The 23,196-nt window shown below is 43.7% G+C and overlaps 1 protein-coding gene across 3 annotated transcripts; it reads right to left on the reverse strand.

Moving 5' to 3' along the window:
- Positions 1 to 429: 429 nt before the first annotated feature.
- On the reverse strand, positions 430 to 20,717 carry LOC139576800 (protein dispatched homolog 3-like). Of its 3 annotated transcripts, XM_071403292.1 has the most exons (26): positions 20,230 to 20,717; positions 20,031 to 20,120; positions 19,811 to 19,902; positions 19,478 to 19,591; positions 18,981 to 19,364; positions 18,730 to 18,845; positions 11,277 to 12,275; positions 10,895 to 11,114; positions 10,524 to 10,660; positions 10,207 to 10,341; positions 9,925 to 10,085; positions 9,636 to 9,775; positions 9,404 to 9,495; positions 9,129 to 9,293; positions 8,758 to 8,919; positions 6,857 to 7,006; positions 6,589 to 6,725; positions 6,325 to 6,485; positions 6,101 to 6,231; positions 5,791 to 5,966; positions 5,566 to 5,692; positions 5,323 to 5,468; positions 5,049 to 5,208; positions 4,773 to 4,886; positions 4,362 to 4,534; positions 430 to 4,123 (listed from the first exon to the last, which is right to left on the reverse strand). In XM_071403292.1, exons 7-26 carry the CDS (start codon positions 12,262 to 12,264, stop codon positions 3,773 to 3,775), a joined length of 4,026 nt encoding a protein of 1,341 aa, XP_071259393.1. In that variant the 5' UTR covers positions 12,265 to 12,275; positions 18,730 to 18,845; positions 18,981 to 19,364; positions 19,478 to 19,591; positions 19,811 to 19,902; positions 20,031 to 20,120; positions 20,230 to 20,717; the 3' UTR covers positions 430 to 3,772. The 3 variants fall into 3 exon arrangements, with proteins under 3 accessions (XP_071259393.1, XP_071259394.1, XP_071259392.1); XM_071403293.1 differs by lacking the exons at positions 18,730 to 18,845; positions 18,981 to 19,364; positions 19,478 to 19,591; ... (1 more) ...; positions 20,031 to 20,120; positions 20,230 to 20,717 and adding an exon at positions 15,477 to 16,238; XM_071403291.1 differs by lacking the exons at positions 18,730 to 18,845; positions 18,981 to 19,364; positions 19,478 to 19,591; ... (1 more) ...; positions 20,031 to 20,120; positions 20,230 to 20,717 and adding an exon at positions 13,466 to 15,439.
- Between the last annotated feature and the right edge of the window lie 2,479 nt (positions 20,718 to 23,196).

The following is a 23,196-nucleotide window of genomic DNA, read 5'->3' on the forward strand; positions in this document are numbered from 1 at the left end:
TCCAGGCTGCATCACATCTGGCCGTGATTGGGAGTCCCATAGGGCGGAGCACAATTGGCCCAGCGTCATCTTAACTGTCTTGCCTAGTTAAAAAAAAATGTATATATAGACCACATACTGTCATTTCCCATGGTCACATATTTAGCGGGTGTAGCAAAATTGTGTTCCTAAGTCTAACAGTGCAGTAATATCTAATAATACACACAAATCTAAAAGTGGAATAAAGAAATATATACATATTAGGATGAGCAATGTCAGAGTGGCATTGACTGAAATACAGTAGAATAGAATACAGTGGAAGTCAGAAGTTTACATATACATTTAAACTCAGTTATTCCTGACAATTCCTGACATTTAATCCTAGTAAAAAGTCCCTGTCTTAGGTCAGTTAGGATCACCACTTTATTTTAAGAATGTGAAATGTCAGAATAATAGTAGAGACAAGATTTATTGCAGCTTTTATTTCTTTCATCACATTCCCAGTGAGTCAGAAGTTTACATACACTCAATTAGTATTTGGTAGCATTGCCTTTAAATTGTTTAACTTGGTTCAAACGTTTCAGGTAGCCTTCCACAAGCTTCCCACAATAAGTTGGGTGAATTTTGGCCCATTCCTCCTGACAGAGCTGGTGTAACTGAGTCAGGTTTGTAGACCTCCTTGCTCGCACACGCTTTTTCAGTTCTGCCCACAAATTTTCTATAGGATTGAGGTCAGGGCTTTGGGATGGCCACTCCAATACCTTGACTTTGTGTCCTTAAGCAATTTTGCCACAACTTTGGAAGTATGCTTGGGGTCATTGTCCATTTGGAAGACCCATTTGTGACCAAGCTTTAACATCAGACATCAGTCAGGAAGTTAAAGCTTGGTCGCAAGTGGGTCTTCCAAATGAACAATGACCCCAAGCATACTTCCAAAGTTGTGGCAAAATGGCTTGTGGAAAGCTATCCGAAACGTTTGACCCAAGTTAAACAATTTAAAGGCAATGCTACCAAATACTAATTGAGTATTAATCGAAATTACAGATTGCCTCTTATCCACTTGTCCCTTTATGCCATAGTTTGGACATCTCAATTGTCAGTAGAAACCACATTGTTTAAGCAAGTCAGCCATATCAGCTATGTTTTTGTCAAGGCAGTAAAATGTTGCTGAATGAACGGTTTCGCTGCCAGACAAGGGTCTGCTGATTGCAAGGTGTAGCAGTGGTAAGGTGTTGGGACAGCTTTATGTAGGCCCTAACAGTTTGTGGGCACCGTTTGTCACTGTTATAGTGCAATTAATGTATCGTTTAGTTTTGTGTTGTGTAGTGGCTTTGCTGGCATGCAACCCACATTTTTTTTACCTGCATCTCCCAAATCGCCACCGGAGATAATATAACGTGAATCTCATTCTAGTTCTGTGAGGCTACCGGCATGCTTATCTCACACCACAGCAACGTGTTGTTCCCTAGGCTACAATGTTGCGCAAACTATAAACCCGGTCCTCCCAACGCAAATTAATTATTAGAATATCAGGCAAGGGCTGAAAATCTACGTTTTTACAATACGTTTTTTAGGGGGCATTAGAATTACAAAGGCAACTCGAATTAACTGTGATTGCTTTTATTCAAATTTTTACATTACAGTGAAGAAGAAAAAAAGTAATGCGATGAGAGGTACCAGATCCTGGCAAATAAGTTCCACAACGAAAAAATCAAGGGCAGGAATCGGCTCAAATTAAGCACTGACTGTGCCATAGAATTGATACCTTCACCACAGTACATAATTCAAATTTTTGTAGGTTTACAATTTACAGTCTGAAGTGCATGAAGATACCACAGTATAGCTTCGGGGTCTATTCAATCAGATCTGCTTTTGCAGACTCTGCATAGCTGTTGTCTTGACAGTGCATTATATGTAAAGCAGACATTGTCATTGGCTGCACAAAGTCACATTAACAGAAATCCCATGCAGTCTTGTTTACAAGTTCGAACACTGGAACGTGAGATGTAGGCCTAATCTACACCTCGATTAGGATGATAGAAATTCTCATTATTTAGTTTAATGATTTGTCAATTTGAGCGTAATTATTTATATATAGCCTACACTTTCTCATTCTGACCTTTTATGCGAATGGGGCAGTGTATGCAGTTCGACCTCACACACCTCCAAAACATCAGGGTGTCCGCTATCGTTGATCTGATTGAATCTAGGCCTTAGAGAGAAATGTACAGTACATTTGAACCATAATGAGAGGGCTAGCATTTTTCTTAGCATTTTTTTCAGGTATGTGTGGTTAGTCCTTCATTTCCTTATCAGATGTTAAAGTTGAGTTACTCCTGTCTGTGGCATTGTTTGTGGAATTGCAATTGTTGTTCATTGAATTGCAATATCCGTTCCTCGAAATGCTCCTCAAATCACTGCTCTATTTCCACCGAATGTTACAGCACTCAAGGAGTGTGTTAGTAGGTAGCCTCAGGAGAAGGAAAACATTTCTCAAGTGTGTGTGTTATTAGCAGCATACAGTACAGTGCATTCGGAAAATATTCAGACCCCTTGACTTTTTCCACATTCTGTTATGTTACAGCCTTATTCCAAAATTGATTAAATTGTTTTCCTCATCAATCTACATACAATACCCAATAATGACAAAGCAAAAACAGGTTATTGAAAATAAAAAAACAGAAATACCTTATTTACATAAGTATTCAGACCCTTTGCTATGAGACTTAACATTGAGCTCAGGTGCATCTTGTTTCCATTGATCATCCTTGAGATGATCAACTTGATTGGAGTCCACCTGTGGTAATTCAATTGATTGGACATTATTTGGAAAGGCACACACCCATCTATATAAAGGTCCCACAGTTGACAGTGCATGTCAGAGCAAAAACCAAGCCATGAGGTCGACAGGATTGTGTCGAGGCACAGATCTGGGGAAGGGTACCAAAAAATGCCTACAGCATTGAAGGTCCCCAAGAAGACAGTGGCCTCCATCATTCTTAAATGGAAGAAGTTTGAAACCACCAAGACTTCCTAGAGCTGGCCGCCCGGCCAAACTGAGCAATCAGGGAGAAGGGCCTTCCTTGGTCAGGGAGGTGACCAAGTACCGATGGGATATCTCACACTACATCTAAGATCTACACATGTAGACTGGACAAGAGTGAGGCCAGTAAAGTAAAGCACCTTTTATCCCAGTTTTTACAATCTTCCCAATTTACACTGGCCTTGTCTTGAATAATCTTTTGACTCGCAACGTTCTCTTCTGAACAATCAGACAAGTGAAGAGGTGTGATGTGAGTGATAGGCTTATCACTGGAATAAGGGAGTGCATGACAATGATTCATATTTTTTTGTTGATTCAACACCTGTCTTCTTGGACCTCAAAGTGTGGTTTCCAACCATCAGAGATGAGGTTGGTGCTAACAGCAGGTCAGAGAAGCCAGGAATTTTCAGAAAAAATAAATATTCTCAGGAACAGAGTAATGTGGACAAAAGAACAACGTGGACCCAACCAGTATTTAAATCAACACTGTAATCTCCTGTGAGCAGTAGGCTGCATCCACAGAAACCAAAGCCTATTCTGCAGACTATTTATTCTCAAGAGATCACATTCTGTTCTTTTGGTAAAAAAAATATTCAACTTTATCCACATCAAGAATGGTCTACTCAAACAAGATGCTTTTACTTATCTGAATCCTTCCAGCTGCATGTATAGAACAATACTAAACTGAGGTTTAGACCAAGCCTCTTAGTTCTGCTTACAGAGGTAACAGTAGTGGTTGAGTTTTTGTGGTCACATGGTGACTACTGTGTGCCAGGGACTGGTCCTAGTTGCCCAGCACAGGGCAACGCCAAAGGCTGTGGTGCCCAGTACTGCCAGGCTGGCCTTCAGCACGGCACCGGGAGGCCTGTGGAAGTTGGCAGGGCCCATGGTGGCTAACATGGCTGCTGTCACAGTCAGGGTGAACAAGATGGACACTACTGTGTTTATGGCCACGATCTGACCAAATTTAGCAAAAGGCACGATGACACAGAAGAAGAGAGGGATGGTTGAAATGACTGTGGTGACAGCACTGGACACTATGGCAACTCCTACGTGGTTCACTGCGTCTAGGGTCCGTCTCTGCCTTTTAGCTGATAGATCCTGAGAATACAAACAGATTTTCTGTTTGAGAGTCTTTTCTCTTTATGCATTAAACCCTCAGGCTTATTCCATTAAACCCGGTGGCATTCGTCACAGAGTGACTTTTAAGTAAACAGAATATACTCAAGGCAAATCCTTAATTTACCAAGTTTGGCTATCTAACAGTAGAATATACAATATGTAAATTCAATTCCTCATGTGCCAATAATAGATGCATATCAGATTGTGTTGAACGTACCATAGTGTGTTCTGGTGTGGCTGGTAAGGTCTCCCCAGCCAGCAGGTAGCCCTCCACCAGGTGCAGGCAGTAGTCCACTGAGGAGCCCACTAGGATGGACAGAGAGATGGCCTCCACGGCACCCAACTCCCAGCCCAGCCAGTACATGATGGCCACCACCAGACAGATGACCCCTGCATATGGTCAAGAGATCACAGTCACATACTGACAGACAGATGACCCCCTAATCCTCCCACGGCTAAAACCACAGAACATACAGTATGTACATTACAACAGTTAATGACTGCCTCTTACATTATACCCAATGACACATCAATATTGCATTGTATCTAATTATTGGAGACCTTTCTCTGCAGTCTATTCACAATGGGCCATCCTGATAAAAATAAAGGCTTGACAGCAGTGTCTTACCCATAATGGTGAGCAGTATTGGCAGCAGCAGAAGCATATGGGCAGTGAAAACAGACACAGCTGCCACACAGATGGCCAGGGACAGGAGCAGACTGCAGAGGGCGCTCTCCACACCTACATATAACCCAGGATGGAGTCAGTCAGCACAGGAAAGTTACATTCCCAGAAGGGCTGAAATAATAATCTTTTACATATATTTATTAGCTGCCCGACAGGCAGTCAAAAGATTTGATTGTGCCCTGGGTATTGAACATGTCCTCCGGCTTTTCCACTTGCCTATGATTTCCATAAAGATCTGCTTCCAGTGCTCACAGGTCTGGAAACCTCTCCGTAGAGCAGAGGACTCTGGGAGAGCTGAGAGCTGCTCTTGTAGGAAGGTCTCCCATTGGAGGAAGTCTGAGCGAGTCTGGAAAGATGATTTCCCCTTGTAGGTGGTCTTAGGAACAGACAGATGAAAAATACATGTGCTCAGTTACAGGCACAGATCAGGGCCATATCGCTACATTATAGGTGGTAGTATACACCAAGTACAACAGTGGCTAGCACTCACAGACTCAAAGGCCATGGAGAGCCAGCGCACTCTGCCACCGTGTGTCCCCACGGCCCCATGGGACAGCTGGCCTGGCAACAGGTTGGGCTCAGGGAGTGAGTGGCAGTCTGGGTGGAGTAAGGGCAGGATAAAAGAAAGTTTGTTGCCTGAAGAGAGGGAGAGAGAGAATACATAACTCCTATCAAACGTGGTTTGTGTATGTGTGCTGTTATATGTGTTAAACTGTGCCTGTGCAGTTTGTACCGGAGGGTAGACATTGGGCTCCTCCCGGCTTCACAAGCTGTTTATTAGCACTGATGACTTTACAGATATGGCAGAGATGACCAATCTCTTGGAAGATATCAAAGTTTGGATCCAATATCACACTGCCCTTTGGAGAGAATTTTAAAGCAAATGAATACCACTAAAACAGTATTGATTATTAAATTACACCTTCATATCTTTATTGTCTCGCAGTTGGCCCCTCACCATGTCCCCAATGACGTGGTTGTCTGTGCGTTGGGTGCGGTTGACTCCCAGTATTCCAAACACCACAAACACCATGGCACCAGTGTCAACCAGAGGACGGACTGCTGGCTGGCCACAGCCACCTCCACTACAGGGGTTAAAACCGGAGGTCCTGGACCTTTTCGTTGAGGTGGAATCTTTGAAACAAGGTACAAATTAGGAAAAAGGTGACTCCATCACATTTATAAGCAACAATTCATAGTACACTCTTATTTCAGTATTCATGCAGTTCCCTGATGTCTTCTGGCTCCAGATGTTCTCCCGCTCTTACCTGTGGGGAGCGGTGTGTAGAAGTAGCCCCGTGTGGGTCCGTCAGGCCCGGAGCTGATCACACAACCAGGTGGTTCTGCACACACTCGGCTTGGATGAGGACTAAGCTTGTGCTGGGCAAAATACAGCCTCCTAGGAGGCACAAGGACAGCTGTGTTAACAGTTTGACCACAAACAGCTTGACTGTTCTCTATTCCTCCATCTGTCCCTCGTCATTCCTTTTACCTGCTGTGCTGCTGCTCAGCCGATGCCACATAGAAGCTGAACTCTGACTTCCAGCCGTGGCGCGGGTCACATGACTGGGAAGTGATCATCCAGCGAGGGCTGGGGTGGGACACACACACAGTCATGTGGGTGCTGAAGTTGCTGTGAGGTTCAACGTAAGCCTGTTTAGAGACACCAGAAGTTATATGATGAAGCTGATTATCAGAAGTTAGATATTTGATCATAACCCAGTAATACCGCATTTTCATTTTGGGGTCATCTAACCTGAAAAGATGGAACTTCTCCATTCCTAGGACTGAGGCTTTTCCAAGGCGAGGGCATGCTAGTATTCAGAGAGAAGCGGTACAGAGTGATAGAAGCGCCTAAATCCAGCTTAGAGACATACACGGTCAGCAGAGGCCCTGTCATGAAAAGATACATTAGTAGTATACGCAGTAGATTAATAGAGGCACACATTCAAACATTGACAGAACATTGCCAGGGATATATTCATGTGGATCCTATTTTGATATGTTAACATACTATCCAGTACCTGTTGTGTAGGAGGAAGTGCTTGGTGTGATTGGGCTCCGTAGAGTTGAGTTTGAAGTGCTTTTGGTATGTTCATGGGGGTGAAACCAAGCCACGGAGGGGGTAGTATGGGTAGGGCTGTGCAGAAGATGAGGTTTCTCCATGAACAGACCTGCAGGGGACATTTCGATTCAATGCTAAATGATTGGCAGAGCTTATTATCCTTGTATATGCAATGTCCTGGGAGTGTTGTAAATGTGAGCACTGAACTGGAATATGCAAATACCCATAGCAAGAATAATAATGCAATGGAGTCAGCTCTTACCAAGAGTCGACTGTAAATTAATATCCCAGTCTAAAATGAATTGAAATGTTGCTTAAAGACATTTACAGCCAGACAGTTGCAGGACTGGGGAGTTTCATTTGGCTTTAACTTTTTAGTGATAGGGGGCAGCATTTTCACTTTGATGAATAGCGTGCCCAAATTGAACTGCCTCCTACTCTGTCCGAGATGCTAATATATGCATAGTATTATTACTATTGGATAGAAAACACTCTGAAGTTTGAACTGTTTGAATTATGTCTGTGAGTATAACAGAACTCATATGGCAGGCAAACTTCCAAACAGGAAGTGGAAATTCTGAGGCTGGTTAATGTTCAACTCATCGCCTATTCAAATCCCAGGAAGATATGGATTTGTTTGCACTTCCTACGCCTTCCACTAGATGTCAACAGTCTGTAGAACATTGAATTAAGTTTATGCTGTGTTGTGGGGCCGGATGAGAGGGGAATGAGTCAGTGGTCTGGCAGATTGCCAGTTCCTGGTCATGCGCGTTCCACATGATATCGCCTTGCGTTCCATAACTTCTACAGACACGAAGGAATGCTCCGGTTGGAATGTTATTGGATATATATGATAACAACATCCTGAAGATTGATTCTCTACTTAGTTTGACAAGTTTATTCGACCTGTGATATAACTTTTTGAAGTTTTCGTCCGACGTTATGCGGGACTTGCACGAGCATTTGGAAATGTGTACTAAACGCGCTAGCAAAAGTAGCTACTTGGACATAAATAATTGACATTATCAAACAAAACAACAATTTATTGTGGAACTAGGATTCCTGGGAGTGCATTCTGATGAAGATCATCAAAGGTAAGGGAATATTTATGATGTAATTTCGTATTTCTGTTGACTCCAACATGGCGGAGAAATGTTATTTATATCTGAGCGCCGTCTCAGATTATTGCATGCTGTGCTTTTTCCGTAAAGTTTTTTTAAATCTGACACAGCGGTTGCATTAAGAACAAGTGTATCTTTAATTCTATGTAAAACATGTATCTTTCATCAAAGTTTATGATGAGTATTTCTGTTATTTGATGTGGCTCTCTGCAATTGCTCCGGATATTTTGGAGGCATTTCTGAACATGGCGCCAATGTAAACTAAGATTTTTGGATATAAATATGCACATTATCGAACAAAAAATACATGTATTGTGTAACATGATGTCCTATGAGTGTCATCTGATGAAGATCATCAAACGTTAGTGATTAATTTATCTCTATTTCTACTTTTTGTGACCGCTATCTTTGGCTGGGAAAATGGCTGTGTGTTTTTTGGACTTGGCGGTGATCTAACGTAATCATATGTTGTGTTTTCACTGTAAAGCATTTTTTAAATCTGACACGATGGGTAGATTAACAAGATGTTTATCTTTCATTTGCTGTATTGGACTTGTTAATGTGTGAAAGTTACATATTTCGGAAAAATATCTTTGAAATACCCGCGCTGCCTTTTCAGCGGAATGTTGTGGGGGGGTTCCGCTAGCGGAACGTGTGTCCTAGAAAGGTTAAAGTAGTGGAGTCAGTTTACTTTACACCCATCTGGGTTCCATCACACAGATTGATGGCGACGTCTCACCAGAGCACATGTGGCAGGATATGCCCTGGGCACTGAGGTTGTTCCTCAGTCCCAGTAGAGTCTGGAGGTTGGTGTCTGGACGAAACAGTAACGGGGCATGAGTGGCCGGCCGCAGGAGGCAGCAGCACCCAGCAGACAGCAGCAGGACCAGGATGTAGATTCCTATTTGCAGCAAGACACAGACTGGTCGGTAAGAGATGGGGGAGATCACTGAGGGGAGAGGAATACGATTCAATAGCTTTTCTGTGAGGAGGATTCAGGGATAGACAATACAAAACTCATGGATATTGCTGATAAAAGTTGAAAAAGGAATATGGGCATCATGAGATATGGTGGTCCTCCCGAACGCTGCAGACAGACAGAGCCCTTACCTAGAATGACTTTACGGTTCTCCACGGCTGGCTCTGCCACCCAGTGCCTCAGAGCCCACTGAAGGTAAGTGCTGACCATGCCTGAAGTTCCCTGCTCTGGTGGTGAGAGAGAAGTCTCCACTGACAGGGACAGAATGGCTGCATCTACATCTGTGTCACAGGAGCCTGGGTGAGACAGGAAGAGACCGAGAGAGGGGCTGAATGGTGTCGCGACTCTATTACCTTTCATTATTTTGCCCTTCATTCATTTATCTCTGTTCAGATATGGATCTCACCTGGCTCCATCTCCACTGACAGTAGGGTCACATCGTCATCCTCATCTGACAAAGGACTGTAGCTCACTGGCAGTCCTGCAAGTGCCTTCCACCTTTAAGAGGAAGCGTATCAGAGAGATACAGCTTTAGAACCACACGTTGTTCATAATTGGAAAACAGAATGAAAAGGCAAGCAGCACAACAATAGGAACTCTGTTCTCTAGCACAAAATTTAGGAAAGATGGGATCACACCATTTGAGACAGGAATTCTCCTGGGGGTCAATACACTGGGTCCAGATACACAGGGCAGCGGGCATGAGGATTGACACCCAAAGCCAGCAGCAGCTGACGATGAGGGCCATGAACAGGCCAAAGTCATGCACGGCTGGAATCTGATTGGAAGGGTAAAAGACCTCAACACATTTACATAATGCTTTTCATATTGATACATATACAGACAGTTCCACCTCACAGCCATTCATTTATTTTGCATTCCCTTTGGAAGGATAATACAATATGGACTGACAATAATTCTGAGTACCTGTGAGAAGGTGTTGGCAGCATATGCGGCTGCGGTGGTGAAGGAGGTGAAGAAGGTTGCCCGGCCAGCTGTTTTCACCGTGTACACCATCCTCTGGACTGGATGGACTAGGTGGGAAGCCTGTCTGAAGGTACTCATGAACACAAACACATCATCCACACCTGGAGACCACGGAGAGGGCAAACAGAAGAAAGAGTTGGATGTTATCTGTAACAAAGATGTTGTTTCTCAACTAGTTTGGTCATGAGAGAAATTCTAGTATTTTTTCATATTGTCACTCACCAATGCCAATGATCACAAAGGCTGCAACCCCATTGAGGATGCCCAGGTATCTCACCCCAAAGACCACATGGTAGAGAAAAAGAGCCACCAGGCAGCTCAGACCAATGCTAGTGAGCCCAAAGAATGTCAGGAACACTGTAGAGACACACCAAAGTGACTGACTGTGAGACCTCATGCATGTGGTATCAAAATAATAAGAATACTATACTGATGCTAGCTTATCAGATACCATGTATAACAGCATATGACCTATAGGAAATGTTGCAATAACATGCATGTTGTATCTAATGCAGGTGGGAGAGTGCATGGGACCTTACTTGAGAAGGAGGTGAGGAAATAGACCAGCAGAGTGATACAGCCTCCACTGATCAGCGCCAGCAACATGTCTCTGTGGAAGGTCTGTCTCACCTCGTTATCAAACAGCTCTGTGCCCCCATACAACACCTTCACCTGGCTAGCATCCCACAAATCCAGAAATAAGGAGACAGCGACAAGAAAATGAAAGAATAGTATGTGGGTGTCATGAAAGGAGGGACTCTTTGATTGTGCTTAATTACAATTGGTCAAAGTCAAAGTCTTGTGAGAAATTAAAAACAGCATCAGTTCATCGTATGGCTCTTTTATGTCTTTTAGAATGTGACACAGCGTATCATCAGCATTGGCAGAGGGCCCATAAGCCATAACCCACCTGGTGGACTGCTGAGCCAGGATGTCAGCGTACTGAACCACAAAGTTCCTGAAGCGGCTTCTCTGCTCCTCAGGCCGGTCCTGGAGGGAGCAGTAAGAGGGCAGCGGAGCTCCAAATTGGATCTCACTGCGCAGGAGAGAGGAGGAGAGCCGGTCAGGGGCCAGACTCTCATCCACATACCAGTAGAACTGTGGGTGGGTGATCGCTAGACTCAGAGCACCTGGGAGTAAAAACACAAGTGAAGATCAAAGTGGTAACGTCGCTGCCTACCCCCTTTAATATTCTGCTTGATCTCTCTCAAGCAGAAGAGCTCACTACTAAATCATGCAGAGCAGCAACTGTACCTACAGAAGTTGCCCAGTTTTATAAACATCAGACTCACCATGGATGTCAGCCAGGTTGGGTCCCATGCCGTCGTAGTAGATCCTGCCTCCCCGTTCACTGGGGAAGAGGTAGGAGAGGAGGGAGCTTGGAGGGGAGCAGTAGGAGGGGCCCAGGGGCAGGTCTCTCAGGACTTCCAGAGGCTTCCAACAGAACTGTTGGAACTGGGGGTGCTGCATGAGCAGGCGCTCTATGTGGTGGATGGTGTGGAGACGCTCTGGGGTGAAGATGTTGTTGTCCCCCTCACCCTGAGCTACAAACACCAGCTCCATCCTCCACAGGGCCTGGCTCTGCAGGTATGAGTAGTTGGGGACAAACCTGCGCATCCTAGTCTGAGATCTATCACTGTCCCCGTCGCCCTCTCCTGCTATGGACTCACGACTCTCAGATTTTCCTAAATTAGTTGTATTTTTATCCTCCTCTCCTACCTCTACTTTACCACCCCTAGCCTCTCCATGCCTCTCAGTCTCTTGCTGACTCAGGGCATCTCCTCTCTGTTCCATAACTACTCTTTTGAACAAGTTTTTTTTCAGAGATTTCGTGTTCAGCCCTCCATGTGATGTCCTGTTGGATGTTCCATCTCCCTGCCTAGCCAGCATGTCCAACAGCAGCTCCTGTAGAGCGGTGGAGTCAAAGGGGTCCCAGGACCCCAACTGAGTCTTTATGGCAATGGTGAGTGCATCAAACCGCTCAGCGGAGAAGTGGCTGTGAACCTCAAAGGCACTGTAGGAAAGGTCTATGTCCAATGGGGGGCAGTATAGGAACATGTAGGCAGAGAGGGCACAGGGGAGAAAAACTCCAACTCCCAGGACAACACCACTCACCCAGGGCTGTGTGTAGACCCAGCCCACCGCTCCCCACACCCCATTGCCTCCAGTGGTGCTGGTCCTCCCATTAATCTGTGTATCTGACTCCCCACCCTCCTCCTCCTCTTCCTCCTCAGCATCCCAGCTGCTCTGGAATAACAACGTCTCGTCTTCTAAGTCCATGGCTGGAGCACCTGTCACAAACACACACAGTACTTCATCATCACTCACTCTCCGAATGTAAATTCTCTCCTGTCCTTGGGCAGAAAAACAGACATAAACTATAGGTGATTTACAGAGCAGTCATAATAGTGGTGCAGGGTATTCTGCAGTACACAGCCATAAAGTGCACAGCCATTGAATCTGTCCCTTAATAGCCAAGACACACAGGGTTCTTATTCAGCTGACAGAAACATCAAGGGGAGAATTTAGGAAGAAGATGGACCTTGTCTCAAGGGCCCAAAGCAGTGTACCGGTCTGCCAGTTTAATATGCTGAACACTAAGGCTGGGGGCTTAGAGAGTATTGGCTGTAATTTCATGCCTCTCACTCATTCCTTCAGTGTGTGTGCAAAAAACTATATTTCCCCTAGAGTGCTCAGTGGCGTCTTTATCCACACCACCAGCAGTCGACTTGGGTTTGGCTGATCTTCAGCAAATTAAATAATCTCACTTGTCTAATTACAGAGAGTGGAGAGACGTGTGGAATGTTAGCGAGAGGTGGAATATGAGGGGTTTTATCCCTGGTGATAGACAGCTTCTGATAGTGTTAAGCTATTGTTCCTTCCTCTTTTCACTCCACTGCAAACACAGGATACTACAGTAACTTGGTATTCTGCAAACACAGGATACTGCAGTAACTTGGTATTCTGCAAACACAGGATACTGCAGTAACTTGGTATTCTGCAAACACAGGATACTGCAGTAACTTGGTATTCTGCAAACACAGGATACTGCAGTAACTTGGTATTCTGCAAACACAGGATACTGCAGTAACTTGGTATTCTGCAAACACAGGATACTGCAGTAACTTGGTATTCAAGTGGCAATAATCATGCTAATGACAAATTGGCAAGTCATCTACCATCTTTAGAATTTAGCTCCAGGGTCATCTAGGTGTGGCGGGGGGTGCCAAAAGAGTGGGTGCATAATTTCCATATCGCTCTTCAGCCTGGGTCTTGAATATTTACATTTCCGATAAGAAGTGTATTTGAATCGATTGTTAATTTGTTTGGTAAACATATGGCCGTTGATCAAGAACGAAAATAGGCATTATGATTTGTTATCAGCCATAGTAGCTAGCCATCTGTACACATTTGCAGCTGCACCTGCACATAGTCACGAATACAGTCTATTCAAGGAGATCACCATGACAATGAGTCCAACCTGTGCCATGCCATTGTTCAGAGCAGAGATGGACACCCTCACTGAGAGAACAGAGCAGTTCAACATCTGTCTGCACTGGGAGAACATCTGTGTCTGCAGAGGACAAATTCATTAGACACAGGATCAGTCTGTTGAAGGGAGAGGGAGAAAAAAAGGGGAAAGGAGAGGGAGAAAAAGAGGGGAAATGGAACTCCTTACAACACCAACAAATGATGATGTCCTGTGTGAATCAAGGCAGTTTAAAATCAGCTAGCTCTGTACATTTCCGTATCTGCCATGTTTGTTTCCACATCCCTGGAATTGCTGATCAGTTGTGGTGAAACACCATGCTGGCCCCTCACACTTACACCACTCTTCAGTTATACAGACTGTACTATTAAAGCAGAGCTGTGTATTTCATGTTAATGGTCGTTTGCTGAGAACACCGTTACACAGACATAACATAGATGTACAGTAGAGCATCCCTGGCTCCCTCCACCACCCGGCAGATTACTGCAATGCCTCCTGGAATAATCGGTCTCTGACACATTCTTTTCCCTTCTTGACGAATTCAGCCGCGCCACTTTTCCAGCCATACAATATCTTTATTAGAGAAGCCTCAACTGCAGGGTAACACTCCAAGGGCTGAAGCGAGAATGAGGAATGTGTTAACAAGCTTCCAGAATCATTCAACTTTTTAACTTTTCTTTAATTCTTGAGAGCAGAGAAAGTCAATTTAGGCTGTGCAGGTGGGGGAATAAAAATATATTTATGGACAACAAAAGCATTCTCAAAATGTTCAGTCAGCATGATTCTGGAACTTTGTCATTCTAGTCTGTCATTTATTTTTAGACCCATATTGTAGACACTGCCCAGCTGAATGTATAGGTTATTTTCAACTACAGATTTTCCACAGCAAAGACAAATTCATTGGATGAGGTTGATCCTTTTGTACATTATTTACAATGCTGTGACATACCAATTACCCTGATTCAACTATTTAAAAAAAGAATGCAGTGAAAGATGAATTAATATCCTTATGTAAATAACTTTCTAGAGAACTAAAGATAGAACTGTCCTCCCAGACCAAATGCTAGCTTTTTTGGGTTGACTTTGGAATGTGAAGCACCAAAGCCCAGGGTTGAATGCCAGGTGGTGACTATTGCTGTTGTGTGGCAGTGTGCGGTTTTCTTGGTACTGTACTGTCTATGCTGAGTGTTAGTCTCCTGTGGATCTGATGTGGCACTCTAAACACTCCTAGCATGCCATCCAACACACCCTCACTAAGAGGCACATAAGGCTTTTATTTCTTGCTTTCTGGGGATGTGCCGATGCGTATGTATGCCTGTGTGTGTGCACAAGTGTCTAGAAAGGTGGGGGTAAGGAGGATACATACATACTATTTTTAGCTGTTGTCAGTAAGAAAGGTTATGCTCCAGTCTGCTCTCCCTCCTCCCCCATTTGGGAAAGGATCAATCTCATCCAATATGGATTTCACAGCTTCTCCTGCCCCACAGATTCAGCATGGTTTAAATTCACAGACCATGCAACATCATTTAAAAGGGACATTAATCTCAGCCCAGCGTGCCAGACGACAGACCTTGCTTATGTATGAGCACTGAGTATATCACTAAAGGGGAATCACTGAGGGTGATGCCTCTATTCTTCACAGATCCCTAGGATATAAAGGTTCAGCATAGTTCAAGTATAAAGGCCTTACACTCATGCTCCATTTGTACCTACTGTAATGATAGTAATTTGTTTGATATTTGCAAACACGGATGACCCCCTCAACACATGCAAGTACCATAAACCCAAATCTGAAATCTCACTACTGCTGCTACACCTGGGGGAGATGGTGGGGGATTGCAGAAGAAGAGTGATTGCCTGGAGATTTACAGAGCCATTCGAAGTTTGACGACAGATAAAAAAATAAAACCATCCCATTACAGCAAGCGAAGGTCTCTGAAACGTCTCAATCCACCCGAGAGCTCCATTTACTGCAGAGTACGGCAAAGCCGGAGAATCTTACCTGAGCTTGAGGAGTAGAGGTATGAACTGACGGGATGTGCAGCCCTATGGAGTCCTTTGAGGATGCAAACCTGTGCTGAACAATTTCATTTCAAACTTGTTCTCCAGATGTTCACTTGATTCGCTCTGTTGATCTCTGTTTAATGTTCAGTGTTCTAGCTCCACTAGGGAGAGCGCCTGCACCTTTGTGCAGCCTCTCTGATACAAGACTTATGAGATCTTTATGTTCCTCAATGAGTCTTGGCCACCATGACAATTATGTTTTGTTGTTTTCTCCCTTTCTCTCACTCTTCCCTCCCTCCTGTGCCCGGTTGTCCAGGCGACAGTCAGTGAGAGTATCAGTTCTTTCACTCTCCCAGCAGCTCTTCTATCATGGCTTTGTTCAGGCTTCTCTCCTGACTGGCACACCGAGGGGAGGGGAGCACAGCCTGGGCATCAAGGACACTACATGTGACGGGATACATCTCATCACAGCCTAACAGGTAATACAAAAAGAGGGCTGACTCTGATTCAAGCTCTATTTGGCAGGAAACACGTGTCTAACGTGAAGGTTTTGCCAACAGACTGCAGCAGAGTCCCCCTTGGCTTCGAGAGGAATTGGTTGGTATAGTCTGGCCGGGGCTCTGCGAGGAGGAAAGTGGGAGGGGGGTAGTTCAGGAGGTTGATCAGAGTAACTGGATACAGTTGAAGACAAAGTGTAGGCCATATCATTTCAACCACAGGAGTCTGAGCCCATCAAGCATGTGTTCTTTTTTGTTCCCCCAATTCCCTCCTGCATTCACATCTAATACATTTTGTTAAAGGGAACACTCTCAGAGCTATCATTATTCAACATGAAATGTATAGTTATTTTAGTAGGCTGCTATGATTGGATAATATGGTTAGATAGGGCTGCTTGTGGTCACATCACTTTGGTTCATTACGATACAGTGATGATTTTACATATCCTTCACTGTTTACACCCATTGTTCCATGTACCGATGTACTACACTGGGTATAGACCTACAGTACTGCAATCTCCTTAATCATATTTCTGTCATGAATGAGTGGTTTGATAATGTTATAGTCTTATTACATACACTCCTGTATTCTTTTTAATCAATCACTTCATCATCCATCTCAAACTTTCAAAACTAATATACAGTAAGTCTTTGCTCAGCGTGTGCGTACGCACATACACACAAACATTCACACAAGAGACGACAGCGAATCCATCATTGCTAAATGGAAATATTTTAGATAAGGCTGAAATGTAAATTCCTGCTGGTTTTCTCAATTACAACAGGTGTTGTTGCACTTACTAGGCAGGGAGAATGGGGTTGCAGACAGGGCCAGGAGTGTGAGTGCAAGTCAATCTGTCTCTGCAACATGCAGGCCACTTTGTCATTGTCCTTTTCAAGATGCTGAATAGGATACCATCTTACCTCATAATAATCCACAAATATCTACGGTGATTTCAGCTCACCTGCTTAGTAGGAACAGAGGGAAATGACGACAGATACCAGACTGCTGTGAGTCATAGCAGCCATCTGGAGGACTGAATGGGGACGCATTGGACGACTCAGCAGATCTTATGATCTCTCAGATCTTATCAATTGTTGAGGACATCCTGCAAAGCAATCTCACAGAGACCAGACTGTTGTTGTTAGGGTTTAATGAGTCTATCGAATCTGAACAGACGTCATTCCATCAACTTACATGTATCACAAATATTGTCAGACAAGCACTTTCAGGCAGTTTGTAAAGTCGAACATATACAGTTAAATAATAGAAACGCACACAAGCACATCCTCTCATTCAGACATACGTACATGCACACACACAGCCATACTGTCCTTTCCGAAAGACTGAACCGACACTGTGCTCTCCCTGATCACACAGAAGTTAGTGTTTCTGCTCAGATGGTGCTTGTTGCCTGTCTCTTTAAGGCTTTCAGAATAAACATCATCCTTTGGGAACTTTTCCATGACTTTTGGCTCACGGAACAGATGCGTACTTACGATGTCAATATTAGAGAAACTTTAGAATCGCTAATGCTAAATGGATGGAGGGTGGGGAAGATGCACTAACATCACGCAATGCTATTAGTACCGAATCACAAATTAAGGGCTGCAGTTGTATGGGCATACTCCACTTGGGGATCTACATTAAAAAAAATAGAATACAATTACGGGTGCATGCATGAGTTCAATCAAGAACCATGTTAGTCTCTCACACCAACATCCCTGTCATCTGGGTAGGACTAGATCTAGACTTCTGAAACTGCCTCTACAAAACACTGCCTCTATGAGGCACATTGCATACATGGGGTCATTTTTACATGGGGTACAATATTTGAATGCATTCTGAGATATGGACAGTACAGGACTGCCCAAGGACAGTAAAATCATTTTGCATAGTGGCTTTCTACACTTCATCGCTATACTCCTCAAATCAGTGCTGGACTCAACCATAACTATCCTGCATTTCCTGAAAAGCTAGCTTACAATACACACACACACACACACACCTATTCAAGTCTTTGTGTCTGCTATTCATAAATGATGTAGTCTCAGTTGTCCAACAACATGTGAAAGAAGAGCCTGACTAGAAACTTCATGCTATGGGACTAATATATGCACAAACACAGTGCAAATGTACAACTGGAATGATATGTAAACATGACACGCGTCAAGAACAAAAGCCTGCTCTAGCTCACAACTACTGTACCCCTCCACCCTATAGACCAGGTCAAACCAAACCTCTGCAGCATCCCTGAAGACCAGGATCATAGTGCATAATGTTTGGTTTTCTCCCGCTGTTCATCTTTACAGAATGTCACAAAAAAATTCAAAGGAGAAACCAATAACAGGCTGATTATATTTACTCGGCACACATACCTTCAGAAACTGGGATCATGGTTTGAGATCACTCTTCCATAAATACATCAATGAAAACAAACGTAGCAGTACATGCACAACCTGTGCCATGACGCAATAAAGACCCTAGAAAACAACTTAATACTGCACATTATAAAAACACATTTACAACCACAACCAAAAGACCCAACAGACATTTAGACAGACGATTGTTGCACTTACTTTGTTTTTGATCATGGGTGTCTCACATTATGGCCAACTCAATACAATGGACCAGCTCTGCCTGAGACACAATGGTTAAAATCCTCCAGCCAAGAGGCCAGTGGACAGACAGAAAGGACAGCTGGATGTGCTATGGTCAGTGTGAGCTCAGTGGTATTACCATACAGTACTCACATTCTCAGCTACACTCTCAAAGACATGCGATCAGTGGGGAACGGTCAGTTGCATTGGGCTACCACAGGTGTCTCCCAAATATCCGAGATGATGTTGTTGCTGTCTTTTTGGAGAGACTGAGGAAGGAGAGAAAGGAAGAAAGAAAGAAGGGAGATGATACCAGTGTTAAAGGGAGAAACAGAAAGTACAATATAAAGTGCATGAAAGTCTACACCCAGTAAGTAGGGATACCAGTAGCACCCATACAGTACCTCCAGCATCTGGGCCACCTCTGTCCTCTGTTGTGCTGTATCCTGGGACTCGATGAGAAGCTCCTGCAGCAGGTTATGTTTGTACAGCTGGCCTACCAGCTCACTCTGCAGACGCTCCTTCACAAAGTTCACCAGGAAGTGCATCACTGTCTTGGGCACACTGCAGACACACAAGTCCTAAGACACACAGTTAGCTAACACACCAGGACAGGCAAGGCTCAACTCACCACTAACTGGATATATAAATAACACCCCTAGGTGCTCTGGAGCTCTGGACTCTGAACGGTCCTGAATGCTCTTGCGGACGATAAGTAAGTAACATTTGATGAGGCGTTGGATGACCTCAGTCTCTCTGGTACTCAGCTTGCGGGACGCCAGCACCGCCTGGCAAACAGAGAAGGGGTCAGATGTTACAATCTGTCACAGATCTAATTTGATACAGTGCTGCTCTACAGGCTAGCACTGGGTCAGTTCTGACTGCTGATTCCACTACTCACTGTGTCCAGGAAGTTGATGGCCTGGCCCTTCACAGGGCTGCTGAAACCTGCCACTTGTGCATTCTCCTCAGCCATTTTCTCATTTTTCCAGTATTTCTCTCCATCCTGCCGGCCCTAAAATAGGTGAAATGAGGTGTTCAATTCAGTTTGTCTGTTCTAGTAACATGTTAAAAGTCATTCAAGTAAATTTCACAACTGGCTTAGTGAAATTCCTTAAAAGTGAAGTTCATACTGGCATGAAAAGACAGCATCACACTCGAGCCCTCTGGTCAACATTAGGCTCATCGACATATATGAAAGCAGAACATCTGCTTTGAGTTGAGACAGAATTACCTGTTGACAGATGCTGAGACCTGAGCAGCATCAGTGAATTCTGGGTGCTTTGTGTTGATGTAAGCAAGCTCAATTTGAACCAAGTTGTGGACCTGCTCGGGATCATCCACAAACACAGACAGACGTCCAGTAAGGAATAGCATTAAATTGTAGAATAATTACATTCAGTAAGATCTGTAATAACTTTTTTAAAGTAAATCACAAAAATGAACTGTCTTACCATGTCATTAGTAATGGGCAAGCGCTTCCTGAGTAAACTAGTCACCACCTCCACAATGGAGTCGTGCAGCTAGGGAAACCGAAGGAGCTCCTGACAAACACACAGCATGCCAGAATACAATTATATTACAATTTGCTTCAGGGTTGTCATAGCTTTAAGTGAATGCTTGGTAGTATGTGTTGTGCAGTGTGTAGCGTACCGGTGTGCTGTAGGAGGAGCAGTGCTGGATGATCCTCTGTAGCTCCTCGTGGACCAGCTCCACACAGCGCAGGCTGGGTTCCTCCAGACGCTTGATCTGCCTCTTCACTAGCAGCTCAAAGGAAATCTCAGGCACAAAGAGGGCCGGTTGCGGACCCTGAAGCACCACACACACAAAGCCCTCTGTTAACATAACTCATGTGCTTCTCTACATCCATTAGCTTTAATGGAAAACTATTCAAAAGATCTGTTTAACCTACACACGGACAATTCAATTGGAGCTGGTGGTTATTATTGTAGCATTGCGGATTGCAGTGAGGATGTCAAGCCCCGTTAAGCCCCCCAAGGGATCGATATACTGAGGAGTGAGGCCAAAGGTCTCATGGAATATGTAGCAGATACGAGCCCCTCTGCAGCTGACAAGAGAGGAGGACAGAGGAAGCCGTATCAGTGGCTGTGTGTGAGGGATGTCAACTTCAGATGCAGTCAGTAAGACTGAGTCAATACTTGCTTCACATGCTTGAGGAAATCAATAAATCAGTGAGTGGTACAAGAGCTATTGAAATTAAGCTGCAAAATATGAAATGCCAATGCATGAACACCTACAAAGTAACAATTTTTTAATTTTTTAATTTTTTATTTTACCGTTATTTTACCAGGTAAGTTGACTGAGAACACGTTCTCATTTGCAGCAACGACCTGGGGAATAGTTACAGGGGAGAGGAGGGGGATGAATGAGCCAATTGTAAACTGGGGATTATTAGGTGACCGTGATGGTTGAGGGCCAGATTGGGAATTTAGCCAGGACACCGGGGTTAATACCCCTACTCTTACGATAAGTGCCATGGGATCTTTAATGACCTCAGAGAGTCAGGACACCCGTTTAACGTCCCATCCGAAAGACGGCACCCTACACAGAGCAGTGTCCCCAATCACTGCCCTGGGGCATTGGGATCTTTGTTTAGACCAGAGGAAAGAGTGCCTCCTACTGGCCCTCCAACACCACTTCCAGCAGCACCTGGTCTCCCATCCAGGGACTGACCAGGACCAACCCTGCTTAGCTTCAGAAGCAAGCCAGCAGTGGTATGCAGGGTGGTATGCTGCTGGCAATGAGCCCATAAATACAATAAACGCCTGCGACATTTACCTGGAGCTAACTCTGCAGATAGCACTAATGGGTGATTTGAAAAGTCAGTAAATCGATCAATAATATAATAATAGTTTTAGTAAAAATGTTTATTTAATTTACAATCTGTAGAAACTATGAGAATAGAAAGGTTCAGAACTTTTGTGAAACAGCACAGCACAGTTGAACAAAATATGGCAAATAGAACTGGATGGTCTTCAGAGATAGACGGGAGCGGTTGAGAGTAGCTGAAGGATGGGATTCAAAACAAAACAAACGATAACTACTGTAAAATACATTGTGTCCATAAAATGTAGAATCTTAAGTATTGCTGTCCGTTAGGTTACTCCAATAGGGGAGGGGTGGTAGGGTCAGGGGAAAATAATTAAGGAAAATATATTATATACACACACAGTACCAGTCAAAAGGTTTGGACACATCTACTCATTCAAGGGTTTTTCTTTATTTTTACATTATAGAATAATAGAAGACATCAAAACTATAAAATAACACATAAAATCATATACAAAGCTGCCATCAAGGCAATGGATGGCTACTTTGAAGAATCTCAAACATAAAATATATTTAGATTTGTTTAACACTTTTTTGGTTACTATATGATTCCATATGTGTTATTTCATAGTTTTGATGTCTTCACTATTATTCTACAATGTAGTGTTAGGTTCTTATTTTTCAGAGTAAATAACTCACGGACACTAGAGAAGCTTAACCAAGTTTAATTCTTACCCAAGGGTCTTAACAGCTGTAATTCAGACAACAAAACATTTCTCACCATCACAGGTAAATACAGTTGAAGTCGGAAGTTTACATACACCTTAGCCAAATACATTTAAACTCAGTTTTTCACAATTCCTGACATTTAATCCTAGTAAAAATTCCCTGTTTTAGGTCAGTTAGGATCACCACTTTATTTTAAGAATGTGAAATGTCAGAATAATAGTAGAGACAGATTTATTTCAGCTTTTATTTCTTTCATCACATTCCCAGTGGGTCAGAAGTTCACATACACTCAATTAGTATTTAGTAGCATTGCCTGTAAATTGTTTAACTTGGGTCAAACGTTTCGGGTAGCCTTCCACAAGCTTCCCACAATAAGTTGGGTGAATTTTGGCCCATTCCTCCTGACAGAGCTGGTGTAACTGAGTCAGGTGTGTAGGCCTACTTGCTCGCACACACTTTTTCAATTGTGCCAACAAAATTTCTATAGGATTGATGTCAGGGCTTTGTGATGGCCACTCCAATACCTTGACTTTGTTGTGCTTAAGCCATTTTGCCACAACTTTGGAAGTATGCTTGGGGTCATTGTCCATTTGGAAGACCCATTTGCAACCAAGCTTTAACTTCCTGACTGATGTCTTGAGATGTTGCTTCAATATATCAACATAATTTTTCTTTCTCATGATGCCATCTATTTTGTGAAATGCACCAGTCCATCCTGTAGCAAAGCACCCATACAACATGATGCTGCCACCCCCGTCCATCACGGTTGGGATGGTGTTCTTCGGCTTGCAAGCCTCCCCCTTTTTCCTCCAAACATAACGATGGTCATTATGGCCAAACGGTTCTATTTTTGTTTCATCAGACCAGAGGACATTTCTCCAAAAAGTATGATCTTTGTCCCCATGTGCAGTTGCAAACCGTAGTCTGGCTTTTTTATGGCGGTTCTGGAGCAGTGGCTTCTTCCTTGCTGAGTGGCCTTTCAGGTTATGTCGATATAGGACTCGATTTACTGTGGATATAGATACATTTGTGCCTGTTTCCTCCAGCATCTGCACAAGGTCCTTTGCTGTTGTTCTGGGATTGATTTGCACTTTTCGCACC

This window comes from Salvelinus alpinus, chromosome 5 (assembly GCF_045679555.1).
Source record: "Salvelinus alpinus chromosome 5, SLU_Salpinus.1, whole genome shotgun sequence".
In the NCBI taxonomy this organism is placed as follows: domain Eukaryota; kingdom Metazoa; phylum Chordata; class Actinopteri; order Salmoniformes; family Salmonidae; genus Salvelinus; species Salvelinus alpinus.